The following is a 27692-nucleotide window of genomic DNA, read 5'->3' as shown; positions in this document are numbered from 1 at the left end:
GCTTCTTCACGATTTACAAATGAAATGCAATGTTTTCCCAAAAATTAAGGACCCAATGTTATGACTGGGTTCAATTACAAATAATGGTTAAAAACACACTAGAACGCATCATACGCTACCTTAACAGATGTTGTCATACCTCACGTGCTCAAACTCGCCATCGACTCGGGGGGGGGGGGGGGGGGGGGGGGGGGGGGGGGGGGGGGGGGGGGTCCTTCAAGCCCACTGGACGGCGAGCGACTCGACCTATCGGACGCCTTGAGTTACAAAAATATGATCCTGAATCCAGGCTTGACACGGGCCGTTGCTTGTTAGGGGATTTATTTATTGGTCAGTTGTAAACAAACTGTGAAAACGGGCGAGCGAGGGAGTGAGAGACCCTGTTGGTTCCGGGGTGAAGCTGGTCTTCAGGGAACCAGAGAGAGAGACACACACACACACACACACACACACACACACACACACACACACACACACACACACACACACACACACACACACACACACACACACACACACACACACACACACACACACACACACACACACTTCTCTACCATCAGCTGCATTGGGGTGCACAGAGCAGGGGAGAGCGAGATGGAGACCTTTTTAAAAAGTGACAGGTGCGGAACACCGCCGCCCGCCTCACTGCCGGTTGCTCTTGATCCTCTCCAGACGCTTCTTCAGGTCGTCCAGGTTGGCGGAGGGGGAGGCCGAGCGGCCGCGGGGGGGCGAGTGGCCGTGCGGGCTGAGCTCCTGCTGGTACAGCTCCCGGGACTCCTTGAGCTGGGACAGCTTGCTCTGCAGCATGTCGGTGGAGGAGGCCACGGGGGGCTTGGGGGACAGCAGCGAGGAGATGGGCAGACGCTGCTGCTGCTGCTGCTCGTCCTCCGGGCCTCCCACTCCTCCGACTCCACCCAAGCCCTGGGGGGGGGTCGCAGAGACCAGAGGTACAGAGGGTTAAGCCCTGGCACTTAATGGAAGCCCTTAGGCCCAATCCCATTTCTACCCCTTACCCCTTCCCCTTCCCCCTTGTTTTGAAGGGGTAAGGGGAAGAGGGGAGGGGTAAGGGGTAGAAATGGGATTGGGCCTTATTGTATGCTGTACGTCCTGGCACTTAAAAACAGTTGTTTGCACTGTGCAGCGTCTTTTCCTCACCCTCTTGGTTGAACACGGGGGGTGGGTTAACCAAGGAAGTGTAAGTGCTCGGCACTTGTTCCTATGAACATCATCACTGCACCGACAGTGATATATTGTCTTTTCTATTGCTTTTAACAAATGTAGTGATTGTCGCTTTGGATAGAAGCGGCTGCTAAATGCCCGAGATAAATCGAAATGAAGACTCAGTATGAAACACGTGAACATGTAAACTACTGTTGGATTGCAAACACAATGACCTCGGTCATAGGATCCACACAGGTGAGCCGGTGGGCTCCTCTCAGTGTGGGCGCGAGGCCGTGCTGACCTTGGTGTGGTTCTCCAGGCCCTTCCTCTGCCGCAGGATCTTCAGCCTCTCGTAGTACATGGCCGGCTTCAGGTCCTCCCCGTTGTTGCCCCCCAGAGGCCCCGAGTCCACGCCGTGCTGGGGGATCACTGGGCCGACACACGGGACACACGCAAGGGGGTGAGCGACCTCTCTCCAGGCCAACCGTCACAACCTCCAAACCAAGTTTTTAATTTCACGACGTGAATAAACACTGAGGGTGCAAAGAAATGCAAATGAAAGAAATATAACAACATGGGGTTGACCTACGGGGCTGAAGTCCATTTCTCCGCTTCAATGCCGTCATTCAATTGCCCTATCTTCCATAGATAGAATAAATAAAGGGTCCAGTGAATTAATCCTCAGAGGGAGTAAGCTGAGGCCTCCGCCGTGGGAGAGCCCACTAACAGAACCACGGACCCCCAGCCCTACAGACCCGGGGGCGGGACCCAGGGGGCTTACAGGACCCAGGGGGCGTTACCTGCCGTGGTCTGGATGCGGCCCTTGCCCTCGCGCTCCGACTCGATCATGCGCAGGCCCCGCTCCACGTAGCTCTGGAAGAACTGAGACGTGTTCCTCAGGAAGGGCTCCAGGTCCGCGTCCGAGTACTGCTGTTTGTACTCATACAGCTCCGTCAGACCCTGGGACGCACACACACACACACGCACACACACAGTCAGTTTGGTAGAGAAACAGCCTGGAGGTGTCAGTATTTAGTGAGCAAGGGATCCATCACAGAACAAGGCAAAGTGAACGCAGGCCCTTAAGGATAAAGTTCTCCCAAGCCATTAGTGCAGTTCCATAGGGCCACATTAATCCTGGATCCAGCAGTGCCTGGGCTAGAAACTAGTAACCGCAGTGGGAGTTATGCCTTGTCTCTTGGTTGGTTAGAGAAATATTCTCTCAAGCATACATTTTGCGAGGGGAGGAATCTAATTTAGATATGAATCCAAAGTGGGATTTGACAGATTTGCTCACAATAGAATAGAGGATACACCACCAACCCACTGAGCTGACAACGAACGGGAACTAAGAGAGAAGATCTGACCTCCTTGGTGTTCTCCTTGGAGCCGATCTTCTTGAAGATCTCCGACAGGATGTCGCTCACTTTGGCCTTCGACATCCGATCCTCCTGGGCAGAAGAAAATCAAGAGCAGAGAATGGAGTTTTGCATCCAGTGATAAACTAGGAATAAGATCATGATTCAGAAGACAATATATACAACATGTAACAGATACAGTCATCAGATATCGTGGAAACAAATGGGCAGGTATGGGGGTTCCAAAGTAAGGACAGTCCATCAGTCACCGGACGATCCCATACTGGTGTGTCTGGGTGGGGGGGGCTAACCTCTAGGGGGGTGATGACCTACCGTACGCGGGCCGCTCTTCTCGTTGCCCCGGTCGCTCTTGATCCCCGACAGGTTCCCAGAATGCTTCACCACCCGCCTCAGGTGGGCCTCCAGCTCAGACTCGTTGCGGTTCTCGATCATGGACAGGTGGTCCAGGATCTGAAGGTCAAACAGCACAAACAAACGATGACGAGAACATCGGTAATAATACACAAATACATACAACTGGTAAAAGCTGGATTGCAAGCGTTTGCAAAGAACAATGAGGGTAAACAAAATGTACAAGAGTACTTGAAATGTGTTTACGTGTCGTATTAAGCAAGATAGCCTGGAGCCTAATTCTTAAAAAAAAGACATGCAGATGTCCAGTTTGTGCTATATTGTGTGTGTGTGCGCGTGTGCGTGCGCCCGTACCTTAGCACCCGTGAGCTTGCAGAGTGTGTGCAGCAGGGTCTTGAGGGTCCGGTGGGGCACGTCGCTCTTCAGCTGCTTGAGCTTGTCCTTGGGGAACACCTTCATGAAGTTGTGCACGTCCAGCAGGATGCGGTCCAGATTGATGCTGTTGATGCTCTCTGGGAGGTAGCGGATCATCCTCCACAGACACTGGTGGGTGGATGAATGAATGAATGAATGAATGAATGAATGAGACAACACCCTGGGAGAACGGCCACACACGTCGGTTCTCCAGTTGGCAGTCATGATTTTTGGGTCATAGTTTGATTTAACATCATCAAGAAATTAGGGTTTCTCATGCGAGAAGTGGTACAAAATAATGTAGATCAGCCTAGGTTACGGTGTAGCTACCTTGATTTAGGACTCTACAGCTGTAAAACGCTCCCTCTCAATATGGGGAAATACCCCCAACATAAATCCCATGATGCATTCTGATATTCAAACCCTAGATCTGATTTTATGGTGGCCGAGTCCCGTATGGGGGAGGGGCGCATCCACGTGTTTCTGACCGCTGCCTACCTTCATGACCAGCTCGGAGAACATGGGAGAGCCACCCGTGGTTATCAGACTGTCCTGGAGGAGGACGAGGAGAGCACTGTGGAGGAGGGAGGAGAGACGAGAGACGCAACAACACTGAGTTAATGATCGAGGATCTCCGAATCCTTCAACGAGAAGGACACAGATCTACTCTCATCCAAATCCAGACAACAACAAAGAACCCACACCACCACCACCACCACCACCCATACAGACCCGTACAGCCCTCCACACAGCCAGCCCCCCCCCCCTCACCTGAGTATGTTGGTCTGGTCGGAGCGCTCCAGCACGCGCACCATCAGCAGGTTGACGGAGCGGATGAGCTGCTGGCCGTCCTCGATGTCCTCCACGCGGCCGTCCAGCATCAGCGTGATCAGGCCGTGCATCAGGTCCTTCAGCACGCCCATGGACGCCTCCCGGGCCAGGGACTCCATGAAGAACAGCTGACAGGGGCCGCACCGATGCACAGCAGGAGGGTGGGTGGGTGAGGGGAGGGGGGGGGGGGGGAGAGAGAGGTAGGGGGAGACGTAGAGAGAGAGAGGTAGAAAGAGAGATACTCAGGTGGATGAGGGAGACAGAGTTAACGTCGCCTTACATCATTCTTGAATTTGGAAGCGCTGCACATTTTCCAACGTAACATCGCGTCACGTTCCGCCTGTCTCAACGGGTTTTTATGGTTAAAAACGCCAAAATGCTGTTTCGATGCTTGTCAATGTTTATGCATGCCCAACATAATTATTTTTATAAAACAACAATAAGACCACAATGACGACATGTGAAATCAGATTGAGCTTCAATCCCTGTTCAGCGTGTTCGCGGTGGACCACGGCCGTGCCACGGGGCAGGTGCACTCACAGACAGCATGTTGCCGATGATGCAGCTGTACAGCTTGAAGATGTCCTTCTTGTCCAGGCGCTCGTCCGCCATGTGCGTGTTGTAGGTGAGCCGCAGCTGCATGAAGGTGGCGATGAGGAACTGGTCGATGTGGCCCGACATCACCTCCGCCTTGTCCTCCTGCCGCAGCACCTCGTCTATCTACAGCGGGTCAAAGGTCAGGGTTAACAAAGAGGAGAGGTGGTCTGAATAGAAACACCGGAGATAAGGATGACCCATTCCAATGGGTTGTGTGGATAATTTGTTCAATTATATTATGATTTCCCCTAGTATTTATTAGTAGTTAGTTAAATGTGAATATGAATTCTTGACAGACGTACAGCATTTGTACAGATATTAATACTTGCTCAATAATGTTGGACTATGTCGCTACTCCCTGGGCGGCAAATAACTCCAACACGATTCAGATGGAGTAGTGACACCAGTTTCTATTTAAGCATAGGTGTTGTGCGTGTGTTCCAAACAAACAAAGTGTGTGCGTGTCTTCCATACAAACAACGTGTGTGTGTGTGTGTGTTCCCTACCTGAGCCAGTGCCTGTATGCTGGTGTTGATGTCCCCACTGGCCACTTGGGAGATGACAAAGTTTATGGTGGAGGCCGTGCTGTTGTGGAGCTCATCGTAGTGGGGGGAGACCGAGCGCATCCTGGGGAAGCAACACACACATACACACTTAAAGCAAATACATCATAGCAAAGGCCCTTTAAAACACAACCAATCATTTGGCCACTCATTTGGCCGACACTTTGAACAAAGCAAAGTACAGTGAATGTTGACATACACACAATATCACATATGTTCATGTTCATCAGGTAGACTGTAGTCATTGGGGAATGAACCCAGAACCATCCCAGCTGACCGCTGAACCACTACCCTGCCCTGCCCTCTGAACCATTAGTGGTGGTGCTTGCATACGCATGCTTGTGCGTGTGCTTGTGCGTGTGCGTGTACGTGCGCGCTCACTTGGGCTCGGGCATCACGATGGGCTCCAGCAGCTCCTCCAGCTTGTGCTGCACCAGGTCGGGCAGGTCGCCCACGCGGCCCTGGTCCGTCTCGATCATGTCCAGGTCCAGCTGGAACTCCCGGGGGATGCTGGGGTGGGAGGGCTCGTTGTGCTGCGCGTTCTGACGCGCTTGGCTGGACGGGGGTCGGCAGAACGAGGTGGGGCAGGGGCGGGGGGGGGGGGGGGGAAGAAAGAAAGAAAGAAAGAAAGAAAGAAAGAAAGAAAGAAAGAAAATAAAAGAAAGAAATTGAGAGAGAGAGAGAATGTGCACGAGAGAGAGACGGATGAGGTAAAGCGATGGAGGAAGGTGAGCAAAGATTTAAGAGTGAAGCAGGATGAATGACAGGAGAGAAATAAAAAATATATAATAGAGGTCGGAGAGGTTACGGAACGAGAGAAGACATTAGATGGATCCAACAGGGGACAGCGGAGGAGGGAGGTAAAAGTGATGAGGGGAGAGAGGTTAGAGTGAATGAGATTGGGTCGGGGAGAGAAGGAGGAGAGTAAAGTTAGACAGCTGCATGAGAGATCAGTGCCTCTAAGCTCCAGTCCTCACTGAATCAAACGCAGGCTCAGTGCCGCTCGCTGCCTTCCAGTACAATCACCTCAGCTCCGGCCGGTAGACGCTTATGTTCCCGCAGGCAAAGCAAGGAGGCGTGAGACTATTTATCATAATGATAACACTCTGGAGGCGTTCCACATTAAGAATTTACAAAATCTTTGTTGCATAAATCCAATCCCATCTATAGTCTGCATCACAGCAGAATAAGTAAGGCTGCGTTTAGATATTTAAATGGCCTGAAACACAGCCTTGGGACGTGCACAGCATAATACATAAACAATAGGATAATGGGTAGTAGGCATAGAGGGAGTCACTCGAGACCTAAATTGTACCTACTGCATTTGGACTAATGGGACTGGAGCTAATTAGCACTGATCTGAAACAACAACAGAACAATCAAACCATCCCACTCCCGCCCACCATTAGAGCTTTAAAGAGGTGCCTTGATATCCAAACAATTTCATAGCATTCTTTTCCACTTCGTATTAGTTGGATAGTGCTGATGGAAATAAACAAGGTTAGCTTTATTTTCTCTGAACTTCGTAGCTTACCGGAGTTACGATTAGTTTTGCGTTGCCATCTCTTATAATGAACAAATTAAATAGCTGGTTATTGATTATCACTAGAAAGCTATGCTATAAAATCCTGTGATAAACAGCACAGAAAGTGCAAAATATCAAGGTATGTCTTCAAACGTGTCCCTCACGGCCTCCAGATCCCTGAAGTCCTGTGATGCTGTCAGAACCCGATGCAGGTGAGTGGCACACAGACAGGGGGCGTGGCTGGGGTGCTGTGTTGCAGCTGCTATAAGGATGGACTGCATAACTTTCTACAGAGCTGGCGGAACCACAGACACACCGAAACACGCGGCGGGAGCCTACAAGGTTGACCTGACTGACAGAGAGGTTGGGCGTCTATAGCCATGGGGAGGAGCACAGACGAGAATATTTTGGGCTAGGTATGAACTTTGGGATGATGCTGTCAAAAACAATAAGCAGTGATGAAAGGCGCATGCAGTATTATTCGTTAAACAATTGACATTCACAAAAAAATTTGGATTTGGGCTCTGTTGTCGTTGAAAAACCTTTTGTGGGAATTTGTGGCGGATTGGCAAGTTGTTTCACTTCATGTATGAGCAGCAGGCGAAGGCATCTAGTTCTGTTAGCACCAGCAGTGCAATGCTATGATGGTTAAGGGCTTGGTCATCTTTCTTGCTTAAAACTATGTAAACTACATCTGCTGTACTTGGACCAGCCAGTGATGCAAAACCAGATAACTTGATGCAGGGATTACACTGGCACGTACATGTTTGTACAAAAAAAATTGTTCAGTGGCTTTATCTTGGGTGCGACTAGCCAAGTCTCTGGGAGTGCATTGTACACGTCTTCAAATAAAGATATCAGGTGATAACGGAGGCCATTAAAAGGAAGAGGCCTCAAGCCTAGCAGGGGCATAGTTCTGAATCCACAAGATTTCCTATTCAGGAAGGCAGAAGGCTGTGTGGCGGAGACAGAGACACTGAACTTCAACCAAAGGGACGATGGGGACATCTCCATTATTCCTCTGTTCCTTTGTCTGAACGGGAAGTTATGCAACAGTGAATGCTTTGTTTGGGGGGCGGGGGGGGGGGGGGGGTGGAGGACTGAAACAGGAGAAGGTGGGTGCGCTCACATTTCGATGATGATATGCTTGCAAACAAATGCGATTCGTTTCGTACATGTTTGTGTCCAAAAGTGCCAGACAATGATTAAAAGCGTCCCAGCGGCTTGTCCATGTAGGTTAATTGAGTGAGGCGGATATAACCGTGTGCAAATGTACATTCCAGGCGGAGTAGTCCAGACAACAGCGGGGGAGGAGGAGGAGGGGGGGGGGGGGGGGGGGGGACTGGTACTCACATCCTATACGTGCGATACATTATTCTGCTCCGCAAAAGGAAGGCAGGCAGAGAAAAAGGAACCCAGATCACACAGAAGACGTGAAGAGGAGACACACACACAGAGAGTTAAGAGGCAGGCGGACAGACAAACATAGAGAAACAAAGACAAACAGAGAGAAACGCGCCACAAGTTTTGACCAGCAGAGAGACAAACAGCAGGCCTGTAGGCCGGGAATCATAATCAATCAGAGCGTTGCTTGCCCAGGCACAATGTTTAAACTGCTTGCTAAGGGAGCGTGGATGTGCAGCAGCAGAGTCAATACTTCAATACTAGGGGGGCAAATACATATTTAAGCATTTCTCCCTCACACCCAGATCCATTACATGCTTGATATATAGTACTTGTGCCTGAGAGAGCAAACGTACATGCAATACGTTGAAAATAATAGTAGAGAAAGGCAAGGATAGATCGATTAGTCGTTGATTTTCTGAGGAAAAACAGCCCGTCAGTCACAAGGTTTATGAGGGGAGCTGTAACAGACTCACAACAATTATCCTCGAGGATCGAGAGGTCTGCCATGGTTGTCAGTCATAAAGAAGATGCCCGAGGGCAGAATGGTATACATGCTGTTCACCGTCTTATCTAAATGGCCTTACTGTGCTACACATGATCAAGCCTGGCAAAAAAGGTTAGCGGAGGTTGAGGTTAGTATGATAAAGAGAGTACTATTCGCACCGTGCTTGGCTGGGGGGGGGGGAAACGGCATAGAGTTTAGGACAAGAACAGCAACATCCCAGAATTGTTTTCCCTAAAAACAGGTTTCTGTTATTCAAAGTCACAAATGAACACCTGATCACATCCAACTTTTTATACCAGCCGGAAAAAAATGCTATAACATGGTGTGTAATGTTAGTTCAACGATTTTCTTAGGATGACATCTAACCCATATACTCACTCCTCCCTAATCAGAGAGCCACCCTATGCTGAACGCCCAACTCTACCCTGATGGACCGCTATCTCTAACCCACGACCAGAGCTGAACTCCACCATGAAGCCCCCGACTGAGCCTACTTGAGTTTGTTGGGGTCCTCCTGGGCGGGCTTGCGCAGGAAGGTGGCGGTGGAGTTGGGGGGCTGGGTGCGCTCCGGGGCGCTCTGCTTGGCGGGGGCGGCGGCGGGGGTCTTCTTGGCCGAGCGCTTGATCCGCTCCTCCAGCATGCTCATCTCCTTCTCCGATAGCTGCAGTGGGGGAGGGGGGGGGGGTACATGGTTCTCTATTAGTCTGCGCCAGTACGCGCCTATTGGTGATATGAGGGATTCATATATACTTGTTTGTTTGTGACGATTACTTTTTTTGCAAATAAAACAACAGTTCCAAGATATGGGCCATAAAACAATAATCAAAACTAAGAAAATCGAATTCTAACCTTAAAACCATTCTTAGTAATAGTGACCAAGCACTGACTTTACCCTGAATCAGATTTTAAGGTTACCTTAAAATGTGATTCAGGGTACATCACATACACCATGTTAAGCTAACCTGACATGCTAGCACAAATGCTGTTCAATTGAGTTCTTCCAAGAGTTACAGTTTGTAACGGTAACAGTCAAGAGGCAAACTGTTGCATGCGTAATGTTGACAATGATTCGAGGAACCCAGAACTCCCTATAAACCCCTCTGATGTTATACGTCGCCGTCCACCACGACTCACATTTCCGATGAGTTTGTAGACCTGCTCGCCGCAGACGTTGTAGACGGCGACCACGGTGTTGAGGGCGGCGTTGCGCACCGAGGTGTCCCGGTCGCCGATGTGCACGGCGATCTCCTTCAGGCACTTGGCCGGCGTGGGCTGGCACACGGTCAGACCGTTGCCCTCGATCAGCAGGCCCAGCTCCTCCAGACACTCTGCAGACCGGGGGCGGAGGGCACAGTCAGGGGCGGGTCATCTGGTCTGACACTTCCTTGAGGTTAATGCGCCGGAATTGATATAAGAGACCGTTCACGAGCCCGAGACAAGTCTCAGGACTTCTAAGGACAAGCCTCGAGTCAAGTCACTGCGTGTGCGACTTAAGTTTTGACTCGAGTCCAAGCCGCAAACTAGAGTCTGCATCTCTGGCACGGACATAGCGTTATTTTACAGCCTTTCGGAGCGACGCTTGAAAACGCGTCTGATCTAGTTGGTGGAAAGCAAGCTAAAGGAAAAGAGCGTATCTCTGAGGTGTGCCATTAACTGTGGTTGGATGAGCAAAGAGACAGCTTTTGTAGAGCTATACTGAAGGTTAACCCTAAGGGAGCAAGAGAGCTTTTCTACATGGGCTGACTTGTAACACGCGTAGTATTATGCTTTATCCGCCAGTTGGTTGGGTCAAATCAACCGCAGAGAACCAGAACAGAGCCGGTGGGTCTCACCGGATCTCTGCTTGGAGTTCTTGGACTTGGTACCGTCCATGAGCAAGGGGAAGACCTTGGCGGCGGGGTACACCTTGCACAGCAGGGTCAGGATGGTGCGCACGTCTTTACGGACCCCGTCCTTGGACTCCCCCATCTGCACCAGAGTGCCGTCAGCAGGAGCGAGAAGGAGACAGAGAGAGGGGGAGGAGAGTTCAACAAAGCAGATCAGCAGCTTTCCCTCCCTGGGAGGTGGCTGGAAACAGACGGGGGCCGGTGGGAACGCTGACCTTGAGGATGAGGTAGGGGACGAAGGAGCTGGCCTCGTACTCGCTGAGGTGGAAGCCCTGCGCGCTGAGCATGGCGAACAGCAGCTTCAGGTACTCCAGCACCTTCATCAGCACGGTGGTGTTGGTGTCGAAGAAGCGCAGCGTGAACCACTTGAGGATCAGGTCCAGGCAGCCGATGGTCGCCTCGCTCTCGCTCTCCAACCTCTGGAGACACAGACGGACGCGGTGTGTTTGACTCGCAGCCGACGGGGTCCCGGGTTTGACCCCAGGTGTACGCAGTAGACTTAATTAATGCTCATTCAGTAGACCCCAATCCCAAAGATTTTCCTTCGATAAAAGCCTTTGCTGAACGATTAAATGGTAGATATTAAATTGTTTAAAAAAAAGAAAAAACAGACACTGTGCCGATGACATCGATAACTTCCCGCCCTTGGACCTCAGCTATAGGTCTAAGGTCGTCAACAGAAAGACGCAAGTCTCCCCAACCTCCATCATGACGCCGATGGCCTTGACGTGTCTCTGGAAGTCAAAGTGGAAGATCTCGTCCTGCAGCCACTTGGCGAAGCAGGTGGACATCTGGGCCTTGAGCTGGTCCAGGTACTCGTCCCGGGGGGTGGTGAAGTTCCACTTCAGGATCTGGGGGGAAGGGGGGGCGTGAACACAGAGCGGGTGAGACTCTACATTACGGACATCTTCTGTAGGACTTTGACCCAGTATGGGGGTGTGACGCAGGACAAACGTGTTGAACGAGGACGGGCGGTCTGATGGGCTGTACCTTCAGCTGCTTCTCCTCTTTGCTCCGCTGCTCCTTGGCGTTGGGGATCAGGGTGAAGATGGGTCCCGACCGGTCCTCTTCCTCCTTCATGCCTTTGGCGGCAGGCTTCTTACCCGGTGTCCCCTGGGAAAGGATTAGCGTAATCTGACTGTGTGTGTGTGTGTGTTTTTATGTATGCTAAAATGATCAATAGCTCGTCTATGTGCGAATTTCATATTGTACATCGATTTGGGAGGACGATCAGACAAAGCAAAGAGGTTTGGATGAATCACAGAGAGATGGCGGCAAAGGTTAACGATGTACAGAAGTGAGTGATGAAGCACCGTAGGCTAACATGCAGCAGAAATGGAAAAACACATTCATGCAGTGTCCCGACTTGAACCTCTCACAATGTGGGCCCACTTCTTTTCCTCCTCCTGATTAACACTTCCTCGCTACGCAGCCTACACCACCTTTCATACTGCCACACTGATTTGTACCATGTTAAAAGCTTGAATCACACATCAACCCAGTTCAATTGTCTTTGGTCAAAGACATTTTTTGAACCAGGGGGTGTAATAATCCCAGTTAGTTAGTGATCAGATAGAGGTTAGGTTAGACACAGCAGTTCTCTAGATCTCCAGGAGGACAGGAGGCTAACAAGTGTCCCATTGTGGTAGAAAAACATTGCCCAGGTTATTCCACATCTAAATGCAGAACTTCCATCAAAAAAATAATACTAACAAAAAATATTCTACAATTACTTATAACCTTTTATTTTTTCCTAATCTTTACTTCTGGCCAAGTAGTGTCATCGAAGATGACACAAATAAAAACAAACACCAATATCGTCTGCCAGTCATGGCTCCATGGCTCGCCTGATTCTATCAGAGGGACATTTGTTAGCCCCACGTAGCTCGGTGCCCCCCCCCCCCATACTGCTACCTGTTGACCTCCAGCAGCAGCCTTGCCCCTGACTGATGGGGCCTTTTTACTACCACTACTGTCCTCTGTGGCGGGCTCCTCGGAAGGGGAGGGGGGCTGGGTGGGTACAGACAACCACATCATAGGTGAACATCACGTCAACAATAAGGAGGGATGGGGGGGTGGGGGGGGGAGAAAACAATTTTGAAAAACATGATGAAACAACAAATGTATGGAAATTCACCCAGGCACAGATGTTTAACAGCGTTTTAAATTTGTGTGATTCAACTATCTTGCTCCATTTCAAACGGTTAACATATTATTATGAAGACACAGATTTAAGAGGACTGGTGATAATATATGCTCTGTACCTGAGTAAATAATGAGCAGTAAATAATGCATAACAGCCAGTAAATGATAGTGAGGGACCACAATGATCTGCTGATAAAGGGAGGGTACCCTCTTGGCCGCCGCTCCCCCTCCTCTGATCTTCTTGCCTTCGGGTTTGGAGTCGGTGGCGTCGTCACCGGAGGCCTGAGGCCTGGGGCCTGGAAGGGACAAACATCACCATGGCGACCTCTTCTTGAAAAGGAAATAACGCCTAGGCCCCCCCGAAGTCAATGTTAGGTTTCTGATGCTTCCATAATCCCTAAAAATCAACCCTGACCCTCGACTAAGAGAAGTGACGTGTTTGTTTGTGTAAAGTGTTCCGATCCGGCGGGAGCTTATCGAGAGGATTGGCGCTCTGGTTTCCACTGACCTGCCGCTGCCTTGCTCCCAGGAGCCTTACCTGCCCCATCCCCTGCCTTGGAGGGTGCAGCAGGTTTCGCCGGCATCACCGCCCTGGCCTTCTCCAACATGCCCGACACCTGGTCCTTGGATGCGGGCTGGAGCAAACGAGATCGTCAATCACGTGCAAAAAAACTTAAAAAAGTACTTCAACACTGGTTGTCGGGCGAGATACCTTGAGTTTCCCCGCTGCCTTGGTCATCTTGTCGAAGCCCAGGTGCATCATGAACATTGGCAGGGCGTCCTGGGCCTTCTTGCGGACGTCACCGTTGCGGTCCTCCAGGCAGGCGAAGAGTTGGGGCACACACTGCATCAGGTCCCCCGGCACCGTCCTCATGTTGGGTAGCTTCTCGGCCAACCAGCCCAGGAGCTGCAGTGACACACACACACACACACACACACACACACACAGACACACACACACACACACACACACACACACACACACACACACACACACACACACACACACACACACACACACAATTTATCATGCTGAAAATACCAAGTTGGTGGAGGGTGGGAGTGTGTGTGTGTGTGTGTGTGTGTACGTACGTGCGTATGTGTGGGTACGTGTGTATGCGTGTGTGTACGTGTGTGTACCTCCTGGCGGAGAAAGGGGTTTTCTCTCTTCAGCTCCTCTGACATGTCGTCTCCCTCAAGCCAATCCTTCATTCCAGTCTGCTCCACCCACGCCTGCAGCGTTGCCAAGGCAGCAGCCCTCACATTGGCCTAGAGCAACGTGTGGGGAGGAGGGGTTAATAAGCCGTGATGGAGGCATTGAAGAAAGACCTGGTTTAGCACTGCAGGGGTTACCCTCTGCCTCAAGTCTAGATGCAACTTGTGAAAAAGGTTATTTTTCCAACTGTTTCATATGATGATATTCATACACATGTTGAAAAGTGTCACAAAACCATGCTGGTTCGACGAAGCTGGATCCAAGATGTACCTTGCTGTCTCCCAGCACAGTGATGATGGGGATCCCTAGGGGTTTAATATGTTGTTTCAGGCCGGGGCCCATGGCAGTGGCCAGCTGCTGCAGCATAGTCAGGGTCTGCAGCACCTGAGACAAAAGCCGAAAACACAAGTTATATTGATGTCAGCGGCACCACTAGCCTTGGGATTTCAGTAGACACAGGGCAATGTGCACGTCACCTTGTATCCATAATTGATACAAGGTCACGTGCTAATGTTTGTATCTTTAAAATTGGGTTTATGAAGTTCATACTCTCCAAAAAATATATTCCAAGTTATTTATTTCGGCCAAGCACAAAAAAAGTTACAACTATTATAAATAATGTTAGGATGTTATTTGGTGTAAACATGAAGATTATTTTCAACCGGGACCTTATTTTCCCATCCTCAAGGGACGAATGCGATTACGCTCTCCAACTCTCCAACTCATAATATCCACCACGTTCTCATCCTGCAAATCTTCAACTCTCCCGAGATATAAGAGCAAGACTGAAACACTCACTCAATACTGTCAAATTATGTAAAAATCACGGGAATATAGGGTCCAGGTTGAAAGATCAATCCTTTTAATTATCCTTTAAATTTGTGGTGCAAACACTTTAGTTTAGTGAGAAACATTGGCTTGTGCTTCATTCATAATATTCCAATTTCTCAGACTTAATTTCTTCAAGGCAATATTCAGCTTCTACATATTTAATTTAGGTTCGTTTTGAACATTTTAAATGGTTCCAAGGACCCCCTGCAATCCTTTAAAGTTCCCCTAGGGGAACCCGTACCCAAGTTTGAGAATCAACCACTGCCAATATCTTGCACGGAGGGAATCCTGAATCAAAGAACCGCTCGTGGTGACCAGAGTATCATGAATGTATAATCCACATCTGCGGCCCTACTAACCAGTATCTTGTTGGAGTCATTGAGACGTCCCTTGAGGGCCAGGGACAGATCTCCGATGTTGGCCGTGATGAACTTGGCTTCCGAAATGATGGCCGCCGCCTCATCCAGACCCTCCTTCCTGATCTTCCAGTTCTTATCCCCGATCTTAGACACCAGGTCACAGTTGATCTTATCGCTGAAAGAAATCAATCATCAGTCAATGTGAAACACGGTCGATTGCAATTGTTTCGCTTAAGGTAAGAAATAAAAAGTATTAAATGATTTTAATTGACACACAATGATAAAGATCAGTTCGGTTCGGTGAGCCTGATGTGGACCAGCTGGGTCTAATAGGAGAGGAGAGGGGCTGACCTGATGTCTGTTCGGGGGAGGAGATCCATGATGTCTGGTGGTCCCGCCGCATCCTCCTCTGGTTCGTCCCCATCGTCCCCATCAGCCTCGGGCCCAGACTTCCTGGTGCCCCGGGTTGCTGCGGGGGGCGACTGGCCCTGCATCTGTTAGGACATGTAGTATTTATTTATCCACTTCAGTGAGAGTCTCTTTTGAATACATTATCACATTGGAAGCACAGCTGAAATATAATATGTGAATCTGTAACAGGTTGTACAACAAAGGTAATCAGTCTTCTTACTTGACTTCAGTTGAGATACATTCAGCTTCAAGTTATCTTTTCATTTACCTAGTTTCCTTTTAGAAAGAAAATGATGTGTGCACGTTTTCAGTTAGGAAAAACTGTTGAAAAATTGTGATGAAGTACAGATAATCTGCACAAATAAACCAGTTTTTCCTTCAACCTAGTCACTTCTCCCCCCTGGCTTGCCTCATGGGGCTATTTCAAATGTTTCTTTAAAAGAAAAGAAATGCATCATGGATTGAAAGGATGGCAGACATTTCCAAACAATCCCACAAGACGTTAACGGCATGAGAAAAAAAGGCCAACCTTCTCGAACTCTGCGTCTATCTGCGAGAGCAGGGCGGGCTTCTCGTCCTCAAAGAACATGCGCAGGGGGGCGCCCATGTAGAGGTACATCACCCCCAGCAGGGCGATGGCCGAGATCCGCACGGCAGGGTTGGTGGCTCCCAGCGCGATCTTCACGTTGTTGATGAAGGCTTTCACGTTGATCCTAGAGAGGAGGGACGGTATCATTAGAGCAGATGACATCATGTACCAGGTCCCAAGAACAAGGTATTCATTATTGTCATGAATGCTTATGCACACGCATGTTTATACGTAGATATGTACCCCCTTTACAAGTGGTTTAAATGGACATGGGAAGGGTTGACTCTGCTCTGAATAAACTGAATTATAAATCGTGAACAAACATAACAGATACTTGTATATGCTTCTGAGAATTATGAAACCGATTCAGCCATTCATCTTAGAGCTAACCCTCCCCATGGTGGGATGAGCCCCACTCACCCAGCGAAGCCAAACTCCTTCATGGCGTTGGCCAGCCAGTTAAGAGACTCGGACTGGTTCTTGGGGTTCTTCTGAGCAAAAGCCAATGATACCAACTGGGAACACACACAGAATGATAAATGTCATACCTCATACATATTCAATATTTCTAAGTCTACAGCACCGAGTGGGACAGGGGTGGTTTATTTTTTGCTCCTTTTTGACACATTGATTGATTGATTGCCTTTTTCACATTCGCAATGGAATTCATCCTTAACTACTCGGAAAGACTCCCGTCTTGAGAGTGGAAAGTCTAAGCAGAGGGGCAGTGGAGTGTGGGGGCATGTGGTGAATCAATGTAGAGGTCTTCTATCCACGGCAGACAAGAACCTCAATCAATTTAACACACGTCGTTTTTTCATGTTCAGATCGTCGAGAAAGTAAAACAGGATTTACACTGAACAGCCACGAGAAAATCGGGTCATCCTAAGACACCGTAAGCGGGTCATCCTAAGACACCACGAGACACCGTAAGCCTCACCTGTTCAGCAGTCCAGGGCAGTGAGCAGGACTCCCCGATGGCTGTCAGACCCTCCTTTGCGTTCCCGCCGCACTTGACGTCTCCCACCTTGTCCACCAGGCACTCCAGGACCACCGAGGCGGAGGTCTTGGAGAACTGCCCTCTCTGGGCGATGATGGCCACCACGCGGAGCTTCATCTGCATCACCTACACGTGTGGAGGAGGGGGGGGGGGGGGGGGGGGGGGGGGGCAGGGCCGTCACACTGGGAGCTTAGATGGCTCACAATCAAATAACTCATAACATCTCTGAGCGACTAGTTTGGACTACAAAAGAAGGATTACAATGATGGGGGTGGAAGTGAGCGTGCAGCCTTTTCTCTCTCGTCAACAGCCGTTCCCTTGCCGTACCCTTTTTATACAAGATTGCTTTCATTTGAAGGACAACGACAGGCGGAGAGGTCGGATATACTTACAAGCAGCATACAAAAGCGTTTTGTTTCAAACTGAACACCATAGCAACGGTTACCTGGAAGTTGGTCTCCTTCCACCCAGGCTTCTTGGCAAGCATCCTAACCAAGGCTTGGCAGGGCATTTCTATCTTATCCATGGTCTCGACAGCCTGCACAGCAAGACAGACCATCCACCAACAGTCAGTGATTCAGTCAATCAACGGGTTCTGATTCCACTCAAGGCAATAAGCTGACAAATGCATTGAATAATATGCTCTGCATATACAAGCAGAAAGGAGAATACCTAATCTAATAGATTCTGCAGCACAGATGGTTAGCTGCGTGATGAGCTGTCGGATATGGAAATTGTCACGAAGGGATAACCACTTATGAACAATTCGAGATGCAAAGTGAATTGGAAGCGGCCCAATTAAATTATCTTAAGAGCTAATAACATTAGGGTGCCAGGCTCAGACAGACCCAGTGTGGAGTATGAAATAGAGAGTTAAAAACATTTAAATAGTTTGAATGGCATCCAACACAGTGCAATAAGCAGGGAGAACAAGTTACCTTTTGGAACTCCTCCATGCTGGCAAGCCTCTCCTTCCAGTTGGCCGAATCTAGATGCTCCAGACAGGACGCAGGAAGTACTAGCGCTGCCCTCTGCTCACAAACCTCGATCTGAAACGACCACAGCAGCCAGACAGCAAGTCAGGCAACCAACAGAAAAACACTTGACGATGATGAAGGGAGGGGGAAACTCTGGCGCGGAACCGGCCCTCGTTACTCACTGCCAGTTCGGTTTCTATAATCTCTTTGGCCTCGACCCCTTTCTTAGCCTTAGCCCCGGACGCGGCGGCTGGCTTGCCCTTCTTAGAAGGTCCTGCGGAAGGCTACGGACAAGAGAACAACACAGAGAACTCATCTTCAGGCATGCCACCATCTTATTACAGCAGCGTGCCAATTGAACACAACATATAAACATGCAGGAATTGATGAACACATACATACAATCTTAAAGGTGTTTACCTTGCTGGCCGCGGCAGCAGGTGTCTTCTTGGGCGGGCCAGAGGACTTGGATGGGGCTTCACTTGGGGGAGGGGCTTTTGCGGCAGGCTTCTTGTCTCCTCCGCTCGCCCCGCGTTTAGCCCCGGGGAGTTCCACTTTATCTGCACATTCCTTTATCTGTAACCATGGGGATAAGGGGAGGATCTTAGCCATCAGGCAAAAGTAGTAATAAAAAAAAAAAAAGGGGTCTAGTCTTGTTGATATCCCTTCGGTGTATACATTTGCTTGACCTGTTTCCATGTTGTTTACGATTTTTTCTACAGTTTCAGCCAACTGTGGTATATTCACTAGATTCCTTCCTAATGCCCTCCCTCTCTCCCTTCTCACCTTATCCAGTTTGAGCTTATCCAGATCGGCCAGGAAGGGGTTGACGGCCTTCTCCCCGATCACCTTCATGGCTGTCCCCAAGGCCTCAAAAGCGGCGTCTCGAACCTCCAGGGCCGAGTCATTCACTTGCTGCGAGAAGGTTAAAAGGACAAGGCCACAGTGAATCCTTAGTTCAGGGAGCGCTCACCTCCAGCCATGAGGAGACCACAGAGGAAAAGGCAGGAGGCACCGACCTTAAGGAGGGCCGCACAGAAGGGCTTGAGTACGCTTTTGGACAGGGTGGCCTGGGTGCAGTGTCTGAAGGCACGGGCCAGGAAGAGGGAGGCCTGCTGCTTGATGGAGGGATTCTTGTTGTCCATCACGCCCAAGATGTCCTCTGACAGGTTCTGCAGGGTGGTCTAGGAGGGCATAAGTTTGCATTATCATTTTGGTTGTATTTTATTTTTAAATTGTCATTGAACACACATGGAAACAAGACAAAAATCAGAGATGAAATTATAAAAAGTACACGGTTGCATCCCTACATAATTAATTATCATTTGTTATTCAAGTTATTATTATAAAAAAGGTATTCAGAAAATCCCTCAAGCCGATGGATGATCTCATTATTTGTCATCAAATGTATGTGTATTCCGTTCAGTGGCGATCCTAGGTCCAATTCCGCCCCGGGCAGCGATTGTTGACGGGGGGGGGGGGGGGGGGGGACCAACGGACGTGGACCAACGGACTTCAGTGGGGGTTTCGCTTATGCAAACAAGTGTGCGCCTGCAACCAGAGGGGGCATTTTTTTTTTTTACTGCTCGTGGCGCCCCCCATGTGATTTGCCGCCCCCCACAAATATGCCGCCCCGGGCATCTGCCCGGGTCGCCCGTGCCTAAAACCGCCACTGATTCCGTTGTGGGACAGTATTTAATACTTGATATTCAAATTTAAATAGATCTTACATAATTCTATGCTTAGTTTATCCAAAGTGACCTCCACTGAATTCAGATCCCTGTCATTAAGGAGCAGCCGCAGGGGGGCTTTGAGCTCTAGCTCAAGGACGGCTAGAGTTAGATTATGGACACCAGAGCATTTCTTCAGGGAGTTCAGCATCCTGAAAACAAGATGCTATCCTGCCCCGAGGGTCATGGAAATATTAAAATACAGGGAAACGTTTTGTGCAGTCATGGTAATTCTGCGGAACCGCATGTCTGTCACATTGGCTAGCATAATTGACTATTGGAAAGGTTTTGGTGCTTTAGCTACTAGCTACTATACTTTATCTCTCAATGACAAACATCCTAATGGAAATGTTTTAACAATATTCTCCAAACATAAATCTAATAAATTCCCTCTGAAACTTTGCATCAAAAGATTTCTTGGCATTTCGTACTCACAGTGAGGAAGATGGCGTCGATGGCCTCCTGCAAGGCCTGCACAACCTGAGGTTTCTTCTCCTTGAACTTCTCAAGAATAGTCGACACCACCTGCGACCACACACCAAGCAGTGCAGAAAAGAGAAGAACAGAGAAGAGTTATTGAATATCTGAGGTCAATGAAATGAAAAAGGCCTGCTTTAAGTCTTATTGGTAAATTATGGTATAAGGTCAATGCAATTAACTCATGTTTTCCTTCCATTGAGCTTGTGCAAATACTGGAACAAATTAAAGGTGCATTCATTCATTTAACAATTTTACCCTAAAAGGGTTTCTAACAAAGCAAATGATAATCCACAACATGGATAGAAATAATTCATGCAGTTGGTTAAACTTACAAGTGTGGCATGAGTTCCAAACTTCTTCCTGAGTCCAGAGGCCAGACCAGCCAGGCATTTAGCGGCCAGGGTCACTAGCATAACGTTGGCATCTTTCCCCACAACCTGGAACACAAGACTAGGGAGTTCAAACTACCGATGTGCTACAGAAGCTAGCAGAATTTTATATAAGCTATCAATTATATCAAATATACCTCATCAATACATGGGTGTTGGACACCAGTTTGACTATCAGTAAAATATATAGACAGGTTAAACATTAAGGAAGACCTACGTACATACATACAAACATGTATACATACATCAAATTGACTGGGTCCTAGATCCCAGGCAGTCCCATCGACCCCACACATAAATGTAGCCATTGCACCACCCACATATATCAATAACTACATAAAATCCTATGTATAAGGCTTATATAATCATGTTAAATCAATGCATCACACAGCAGTGCAGCATTAGCCTCACAGACTAATAATCCTAATCTCTAACCTTCTTCAGCGCTCTGACCAGGTCTCCATAGTCTCCAGCCTCTAGTTTCGGGTTTTTAGCCAGCGTCTCCACAGCCTCCAGGGTTTCCTTCCTCTCCTGCCACTTCTTGGCTTCCTGCAGAAAGTCAGACACGCACACATTGTTAGCCCCCACAAACAACACATAAATAGAAAACAATACGATACTGAATTCTGGCAAGAACATCAGGCGTACATCATACAAGCCCTTGCTGAAAAACAATATTCTATTAACTCAACTCCGCCTCTTCCCCCCCCAGCTAGCTCCTCTATCACTGGGTATAGTTTGGACTCAGTGGGGCATGCTTACTATCTTCTCGTAGAAGTCCTTTGGGAGCTTGGCGAGGATATCCACCGCCTCCAGCAGCTCATAGGGATCCACCACCACCACCGTGTCCTCCTCTTCCTCCCCTGAGGGCAGAAGAGTGGAAAAGTCAACACAAATATTAACTACTGATCCTGGAATATGAATCATCATATGCCTCTGTAGAAATAGCTTGTTTCAACCACAGAAGACGAAATGCAGACGTAATGGAAAAGGAGATGCATTTCATCTGCAGTTCTTTTGGGTCGAAACGCAAACAACTGCTTTATTCCGCATTGCATGTTCACATCGCTTAAGATCACCCTTTCCACAATAGCAAAGAGAAGAGATTTGGTTCTTGGCCTAGCATGCTTTGTGATTCTGGAGTGTTACCGTCAACTTCATCTCCTTTATTGGCCTGGTGCTGCTCAAACTTGGCCTTCAGGTCTTGCTGTGAGCGGAGAAACCTGGTCTGTTTGGGCGCGGCTGTCGGCACCTTCACCCACTCCTCCTCCAGATCCTTCAACTAGCGGAACATACGACAAAGGGCAAACACATTTATAGCCTCATGAGGTAAATACCATACCAAATCGAAGGCCTGTCCACGGGAGAGTCATTTACCTGGACAGAGTTGATACCCTGCAGCGGTGGTCTCAAAGCATCTCTGATCCACCTGAATATCTCTATGGCCAGGAGCTTTGCTTCGTCTCTCACCGCCTTCTCCCTGGATTCAAACTGCTTCGGCAACACTTTCACCACTGGCTTTAAGGTCACAATCTTTGATCCAAACTCACTGTGGGAAGAAGGCAAAAGATAAGTCAGGACAAATGAGCAACCTGCCTTCCATGAAATGATATACTGTAATATAAACAGCACTGCCTGATCGTTAATCCAACTGGACACTAAACGAAGAGTGAAGAATCCCTATAAGTTCCCCTTCCGTCCCATGGAGACCCTAGAGAGGCCCTACTGACCTGAGGGCCTTCCGGAGGGCCTCAAGGCAGGCCACGACCACCTTTGGGTTCTTGTTCTCCAGCCCTTTCAGCAGCTCGTCCTGGACCACTTCAGCCTTCTCGATCTCTATGTACATCAGGCAGATCTCTAAGCCCAGCTCTTTTGCCCGCGCCTTGGGTTGGTTGAACACCTTGGTGATCACTCCGGACGTCACCTCGCCCGTTGTCCTGCAGCAGAAGGGGAAACAGACGGTTCATTCCTTAGTAAGCTGAGCCTCTCTCACACATAGTCCCTGGTAAATCACTGGGATCAACTTTCGGGCACAGCTAGTGGTTTTTCAGCCACGATCTGGAACATCGCCGCCTTGCACCCTTTCACCCTTGGCACAGCAATGCTGGATTAGACGGGCCAAGCGACAGTCCAGCAGATGGAGGTAATGCCAAACATTTGGGTGCCACCATTAAACTTGCGGATTGAGAAGAGCTCAATCGTTTTGGCATCTGTCCAGTTTCCGGTCATATCTTAAAATAGGAGCTTTTTTTCCAACAAAACAAGCTGAATTGATATCAGTTTTGAATCACCGGAAAAGCATTGACGCGTTAAGATAAACAAGTCGCCAATGCAAATATGTTTTTGATTGGTTCCCTCACACCACTTGAAAGCATCTTACGTCACACAGATGTAACCTTTACTGGCTTCTCCTGGCAATGTTACTGCCTTATTTAACAACACAGCCATACCCACAGTGTTCCGGGAAGTTACTAGGTCTTGAGCAGGCAAATTGGTGGTGCAGATTTCACATAAAAACAGCCCCTGCTCCCATTCACACGTGCAGGAAATGTTCCTGAATATTGAATGGGAGGGCTGCATGTGGGAAGGGCCTTTAGTTTGTTAAACAAGCTTAGTTTTTTTCTGAATTATTGTGAAATAATGATCAGCATCAAAGTCTCGATAAGTTGAAAATGCATTTAAGAAAACTATAATAAAAAATAAGGCATTCAGCCTGCACAGTTCACAATTCCAGCTGATTGTCATTTCTGCTTAGAGTTGATGTAAGTAAACAATATATATATGAATTAACTGTTGCAATGTGCTTGACCTCTAATGGAGAGAAATAGTCGTACTGCCTCGTTATATTAATGTCCACTGGTTAAAATAAAACCGAATCCTCTGACTATTGGTTGTCATGTATACCTCCTTCGACTGCAGATGGAAGTCCATAGGCTTAGCATGTTCCAGTTAATTTGCCAACAATCTAAATCCTTACTTTGATTAACCCAACACACACCTGACTATCTTAAGTCATGTATCCTTAAGAAAAAACAAATCCATACACCCATTGACTAGCAGTCCATTAACAGCACACTACACGTGTACATTATCGGCAGAATGTGATACACACAAACTCCCGGCGCGAGTAACACTCAGCCGAGCATCAGGTTACTCCGCTGCAATGGAGCAGAGGCCGAAGTGATCTTCCCAAAATGAGTCATTGAACGTTTACGTCATTCCTGCATTTCATTCGGTGTCTCCCTATTGTCGTATGGAAACAAATGGCAGCAGTGTCGTCTATCCCTGTGGTTTTCAAACTACGGATCATAACACGCAAATGTGTCGCAGCAGGAGCAAGTGGATCATGGGATCGCCAAAATATCTTTTTAAAATAGGATTGCACGCTTAAATGAAATGTCCTTGTCATTTGACCACAAGTAGGTTTGAGACATTGAGGAACGATGGAGGAAGATATGATTAACATAGAAATGTAAATGTAAACTGTTCTCAAATTGTAATAAAAATGAGATATTTGGTGGATCCTAGGCCAAAGATTCCTGTACAGGTAAGCCCCAGTATGAACACATTTTGGAGCATGTGGTCTAAACAACCTCAAACTCTAACACAGACGATCATATTGGTCAAGGTTTGACATTCTCTCAAACTTTATGGTTGCTTTATTTAAATAGCAATGACTTACTTTCCGGCTATGTGGGCATTCATCACAAAGGCCAAGGCTGTCTCCAGGCCCTTCAGTTGAGCCACAACATTGGAGTCTGTGACAAACTTCTTGATCAGGCCCAGGTATTTTCCCCATTCTGGACTTTTTTCATCCTCTATCCTCTGAAAGAGTTTCAGGGCTTCTTCATAGCCGCTCAGACGGGCTTTCCAGACCTGTTTAGCAGAGAGCGAGAAAATCAGTTACGGAAGGGGAGGGTTTGGGTGGGAGAACCAGACAAGTTTGATAGCCTTAAGCCTAACCATTCTGCTTTCTTTTTAGGAGGCAGATAGACAGAGTTCAAAGTCTAACTGGAAATGTGACCCAAATAGAAGACTAGATTGAGTTATTGGAGCAAGCTAATTATCTGTACATATTTTGGTTTGATGCTATGTTCAGGAGATTGGAATGATAAAGACCAACAATATGAGCATACAGCTGCTGGGACATTACCATATCTATAGTAGCAAATTACATGAATATTCTATATTCTATACTATGCCTAATGATACCTGTAGAGACGCTTGTTGAAGACACAGGAGAATCCCAAGTAATGGGCACAAGGCTAAATACAGCTTTTTAGTATGGTCCTTTAACATTTAAAAAAAAAGAATGCTATACAACAGCACATCATAAACTGCAGGGATGACGCGAAAATATGTTAAGTCTCAAGAGATAAGGTACCAACGTCAAGCACACTTTTGAAGCCTACGAACATCTGCTCAGAACAAGTGAGGTGATTGAAGCGCAATAGCGACAAGTCATTCACCTTGTGTTCACATTTCTGGTCGACAGGAAGCTTCATCCACTCACTATCGTCCCCCATGGTGGCCTCTAGTGGGCGGGCCTCCTTAGAAGGTACTCAACTGGAAAAATAAAAGAAGGATGTCAACAATTATGTACAGGTGTTGTCGGTCATCTGCATCAAAAGGATTGCAAAAGTTTAAATGATAAGCACAATATTGGCCTCACCAATTAAAATCTGCATGAACCATATAATATGCATGCGGCTCGGCACAAGGACTTTGAGGGGTACATTTGAGTATTATTTGCAATAACCAATGAGTAGAAGTAACAAAAACCAAACCCATCCCAAATAAGTAAATGACAACTTCCTTATATTTCAGTACCATATAGCTAAAAAGATAATCGACATGTTAGATGGAATTTACAAATGAGAACAGACAGAATACCAACTTCATAACAAGTACTTTAGTGTCATATGATGCTTTGGTGTTGGGTGCAAAAGTAAATAAAGACACTGGATTGCACATGCCCTGGGAGCACATTTGAATACAAACTGAATCTGCCCCGTACGTACGTTTCACAATCATCAGTATGCGATGGTAGAGTAAAAGATGAAGTGATGATTCAAACAGGTATTATTGTCAAATATATAAAATAAAAAAGTTGCATGGCTGGTCATAAAGTGCGTCTTGACAATATTGCACTCAGAGGCAAGAGTTCCGGTTTCTCTCCCTCCCACTTAAGAAAAAGCATGTGATGGAGTTTTAATGTATTTTCAGAGGAGTGGCACATGCTCGGCTCTTATTCATCATCCATCATGTTCTGGTAAACAAGACAACGTCCTTTTCCCAAGCCAAGTACAGTATTAGAACGAATGCAACGTGTAATGCACTATCACACATAAATGGCCTAAATCTTTAATACCAACTTGCCATGTCTAACCAATGCATCATATGTGGCTCTGGGTTTCAAAACAAAATATTATAACAAAAAAACTATACCATTGCACAATCTTTAACGTCATCGACTCAAAGTAGAATCACATTAAACATCAATACTTGGTTAAAGGACCTGGACAATCATTTTAATGGAAACGAACCGATTATTAGCGTTTGCTGTCAATGCTCAAATCTTGTCCCCACTGCTGGCTAACAACCCGTTCTTCTCGAACGGTAAATAAACATGATCAAGCTTGTCATACGAATCAACAATGTGGTTGCACCGCAAGAGCAAGACCATCGTTTATAAGCAACACTAGTGGCATGACCCAAGTTAGCTGGTTAGTTAGCGGGTTAGTTACCCGTACGTTAGCTAACATTAGCAAGCCGTCGCTGCTGTCTATAGTCCTCCATTCTAGGGAAGACAGATCAGAGGCCTCAATAGAAACACAAATCCACCTCAAGATGTATCTGGCCGCTATCGAGTCATGTGCATATAGCAGGGTCAGCATGGGAAACCACGGTTGTACACAATTAGATCGTATTGTTAACAACAACCCGTATGTTTCGAAGGCTAGACGGCACTGGCTACTGAGATGCTGTTAGCCAGTATTGCACCGTAACAACACAAGCAGGCCTGGCGACGCAGCAGACAACACACATAAGGTGACGCAGAGCACATAGAACTACAACCTAGACGAAAACAGATACTTGTTAGTATAAAATAGTTTACCTGTGTGTGTCGTTGTGTCAAATAACTAGTTATACCGTAGCGATATATTGAACCACTTCCAGAGCAGCCTAGCTGAGCTTTGAAACGCCTCCAAGGGCGGAGAGATGGAGGGAGGAGAGGCGGAGGGGGCGCCACCCTGAACGACGTCACGCTGTCAGAACCGGCGGAGACTGAATCAAATAGGTCAGACCCAAAGGCTGTACATGGCCACTTGTCAAGTGACAGTACACGACTGTGCATCCACGGTGCATTGCATTTATTTTTGAATTCCAAGAAGTTCCACAGTCTCTAGAAATTCTGAATTAAATTGTTATCAATCAAATAATTAAAATGAGAGGACAACAGGAATAATTATCCTATACCTATCAACTATGAACTGCTGGATTCGGTTAATGTGAGTACTTTTTGCAATTTGGACTTCTGAAACATGTCAACTCAATACAATACACCAACAAAACAACTGATGCATTTCTGACATCCTCATGATGTTTTTTTTTTAAATCAAATCTGAAGTAAATACTAGACATCATACAAAGAGCCGATATGCCACAAAAGTTGATTTGTACCAAAACAACCCCCAAAAATATATCTGCATATGATAATTTGGGACAACTCAATGTCATTTTTTAAATCGAATTGCTAGTTTAATATACGCATACATTTTAAATAGCAATATCGAGCAGCATAGGCCTATTATTTAAACTCTTCCCTTCTTACTAAGATGGGAGATGGCAGCAATCAAATCTGCATATCGCCCTCTATAGGGGTATTTTAAAGTATTTTAAAATGAGTGAATGATCTTTTATGTTTTACTACTATTCAAAC

General features: G+C 47.5%; 1 protein-coding gene across 6 annotated transcripts; it reads right to left on the bottom strand.

Moving 5' to 3' along the window:
- Nucleotides 1-304: 304 nt before the first annotated feature.
- Nucleotides 305-26993, bottom strand: ckap5 (cytoskeleton associated protein 5). Of its 6 annotated transcripts, none has more exons than XM_030365677.1 (46): nucleotides 26868-26993; nucleotides 25219-25315; nucleotides 24432-24625; nucleotides 22480-22686; nucleotides 22127-22298; nucleotides 21899-22031; nucleotides 21512-21612; nucleotides 21185-21298; nucleotides 20693-20797; nucleotides 20316-20405; nucleotides 19170-19334; nucleotides 18937-19065; nucleotides 18571-18726; nucleotides 18333-18434; nucleotides 18112-18222; nucleotides 17619-17711; nucleotides 17114-17299; nucleotides 16594-16688; nucleotides 16114-16297; nucleotides 15525-15667; nucleotides 15174-15348; nucleotides 14254-14367; nucleotides 13908-14036; nucleotides 13480-13674; nucleotides 13276-13402; nucleotides 12975-13063; nucleotides 12537-12632; nucleotides 11613-11735; nucleotides 11324-11473; nucleotides 10838-11041; nucleotides 10569-10704; nucleotides 9871-10064; nucleotides 9231-9397; nucleotides 8178-8201; nucleotides 5681-5854; nucleotides 5243-5363; nucleotides 4680-4859; nucleotides 4080-4267; nucleotides 3807-3882; nucleotides 3249-3437; nucleotides 2856-2993; nucleotides 2532-2615; nucleotides 1965-2124; nucleotides 1466-1593; nucleotides 501-924; nucleotides 305-426 (listed from the first exon to the last, which is right to left on the bottom strand). In XM_030365677.1, the coding sequence occupies exons 2-45, from the start codon at nucleotides 25273-25275 to the stop codon at nucleotides 646-648; spliced, it is 6177 nt and encodes a 2058-aa protein (XP_030221537.1). In that variant the 5' UTR covers nucleotides 25276-25315; nucleotides 26868-26993; the 3' UTR covers nucleotides 305-426; nucleotides 501-645. The 6 variants fall into 6 exon arrangements, with proteins under 6 accessions (XP_030221537.1, XP_030221539.1, XP_030221538.1 ...); XM_030365679.1 differs by having other exon boundaries at nucleotides 13306-13402; XM_030365678.1 differs by lacking the exon at nucleotides 8178-8201.
- Nucleotides 26994-27692: the final 699 nt, after the last annotated feature.

Source organism: Gadus morhua, chromosome 9, assembly GCF_902167405.1.
Source record: "Gadus morhua chromosome 9, gadMor3.0, whole genome shotgun sequence".
Taxonomy (NCBI): domain Eukaryota; kingdom Metazoa; phylum Chordata; class Actinopteri; order Gadiformes; family Gadidae; genus Gadus; species Gadus morhua.
The sequence above is the reverse complement of the archived record's forward strand: the minus strand, read 5'-3'. Positions and strand labels throughout refer to the sequence as shown.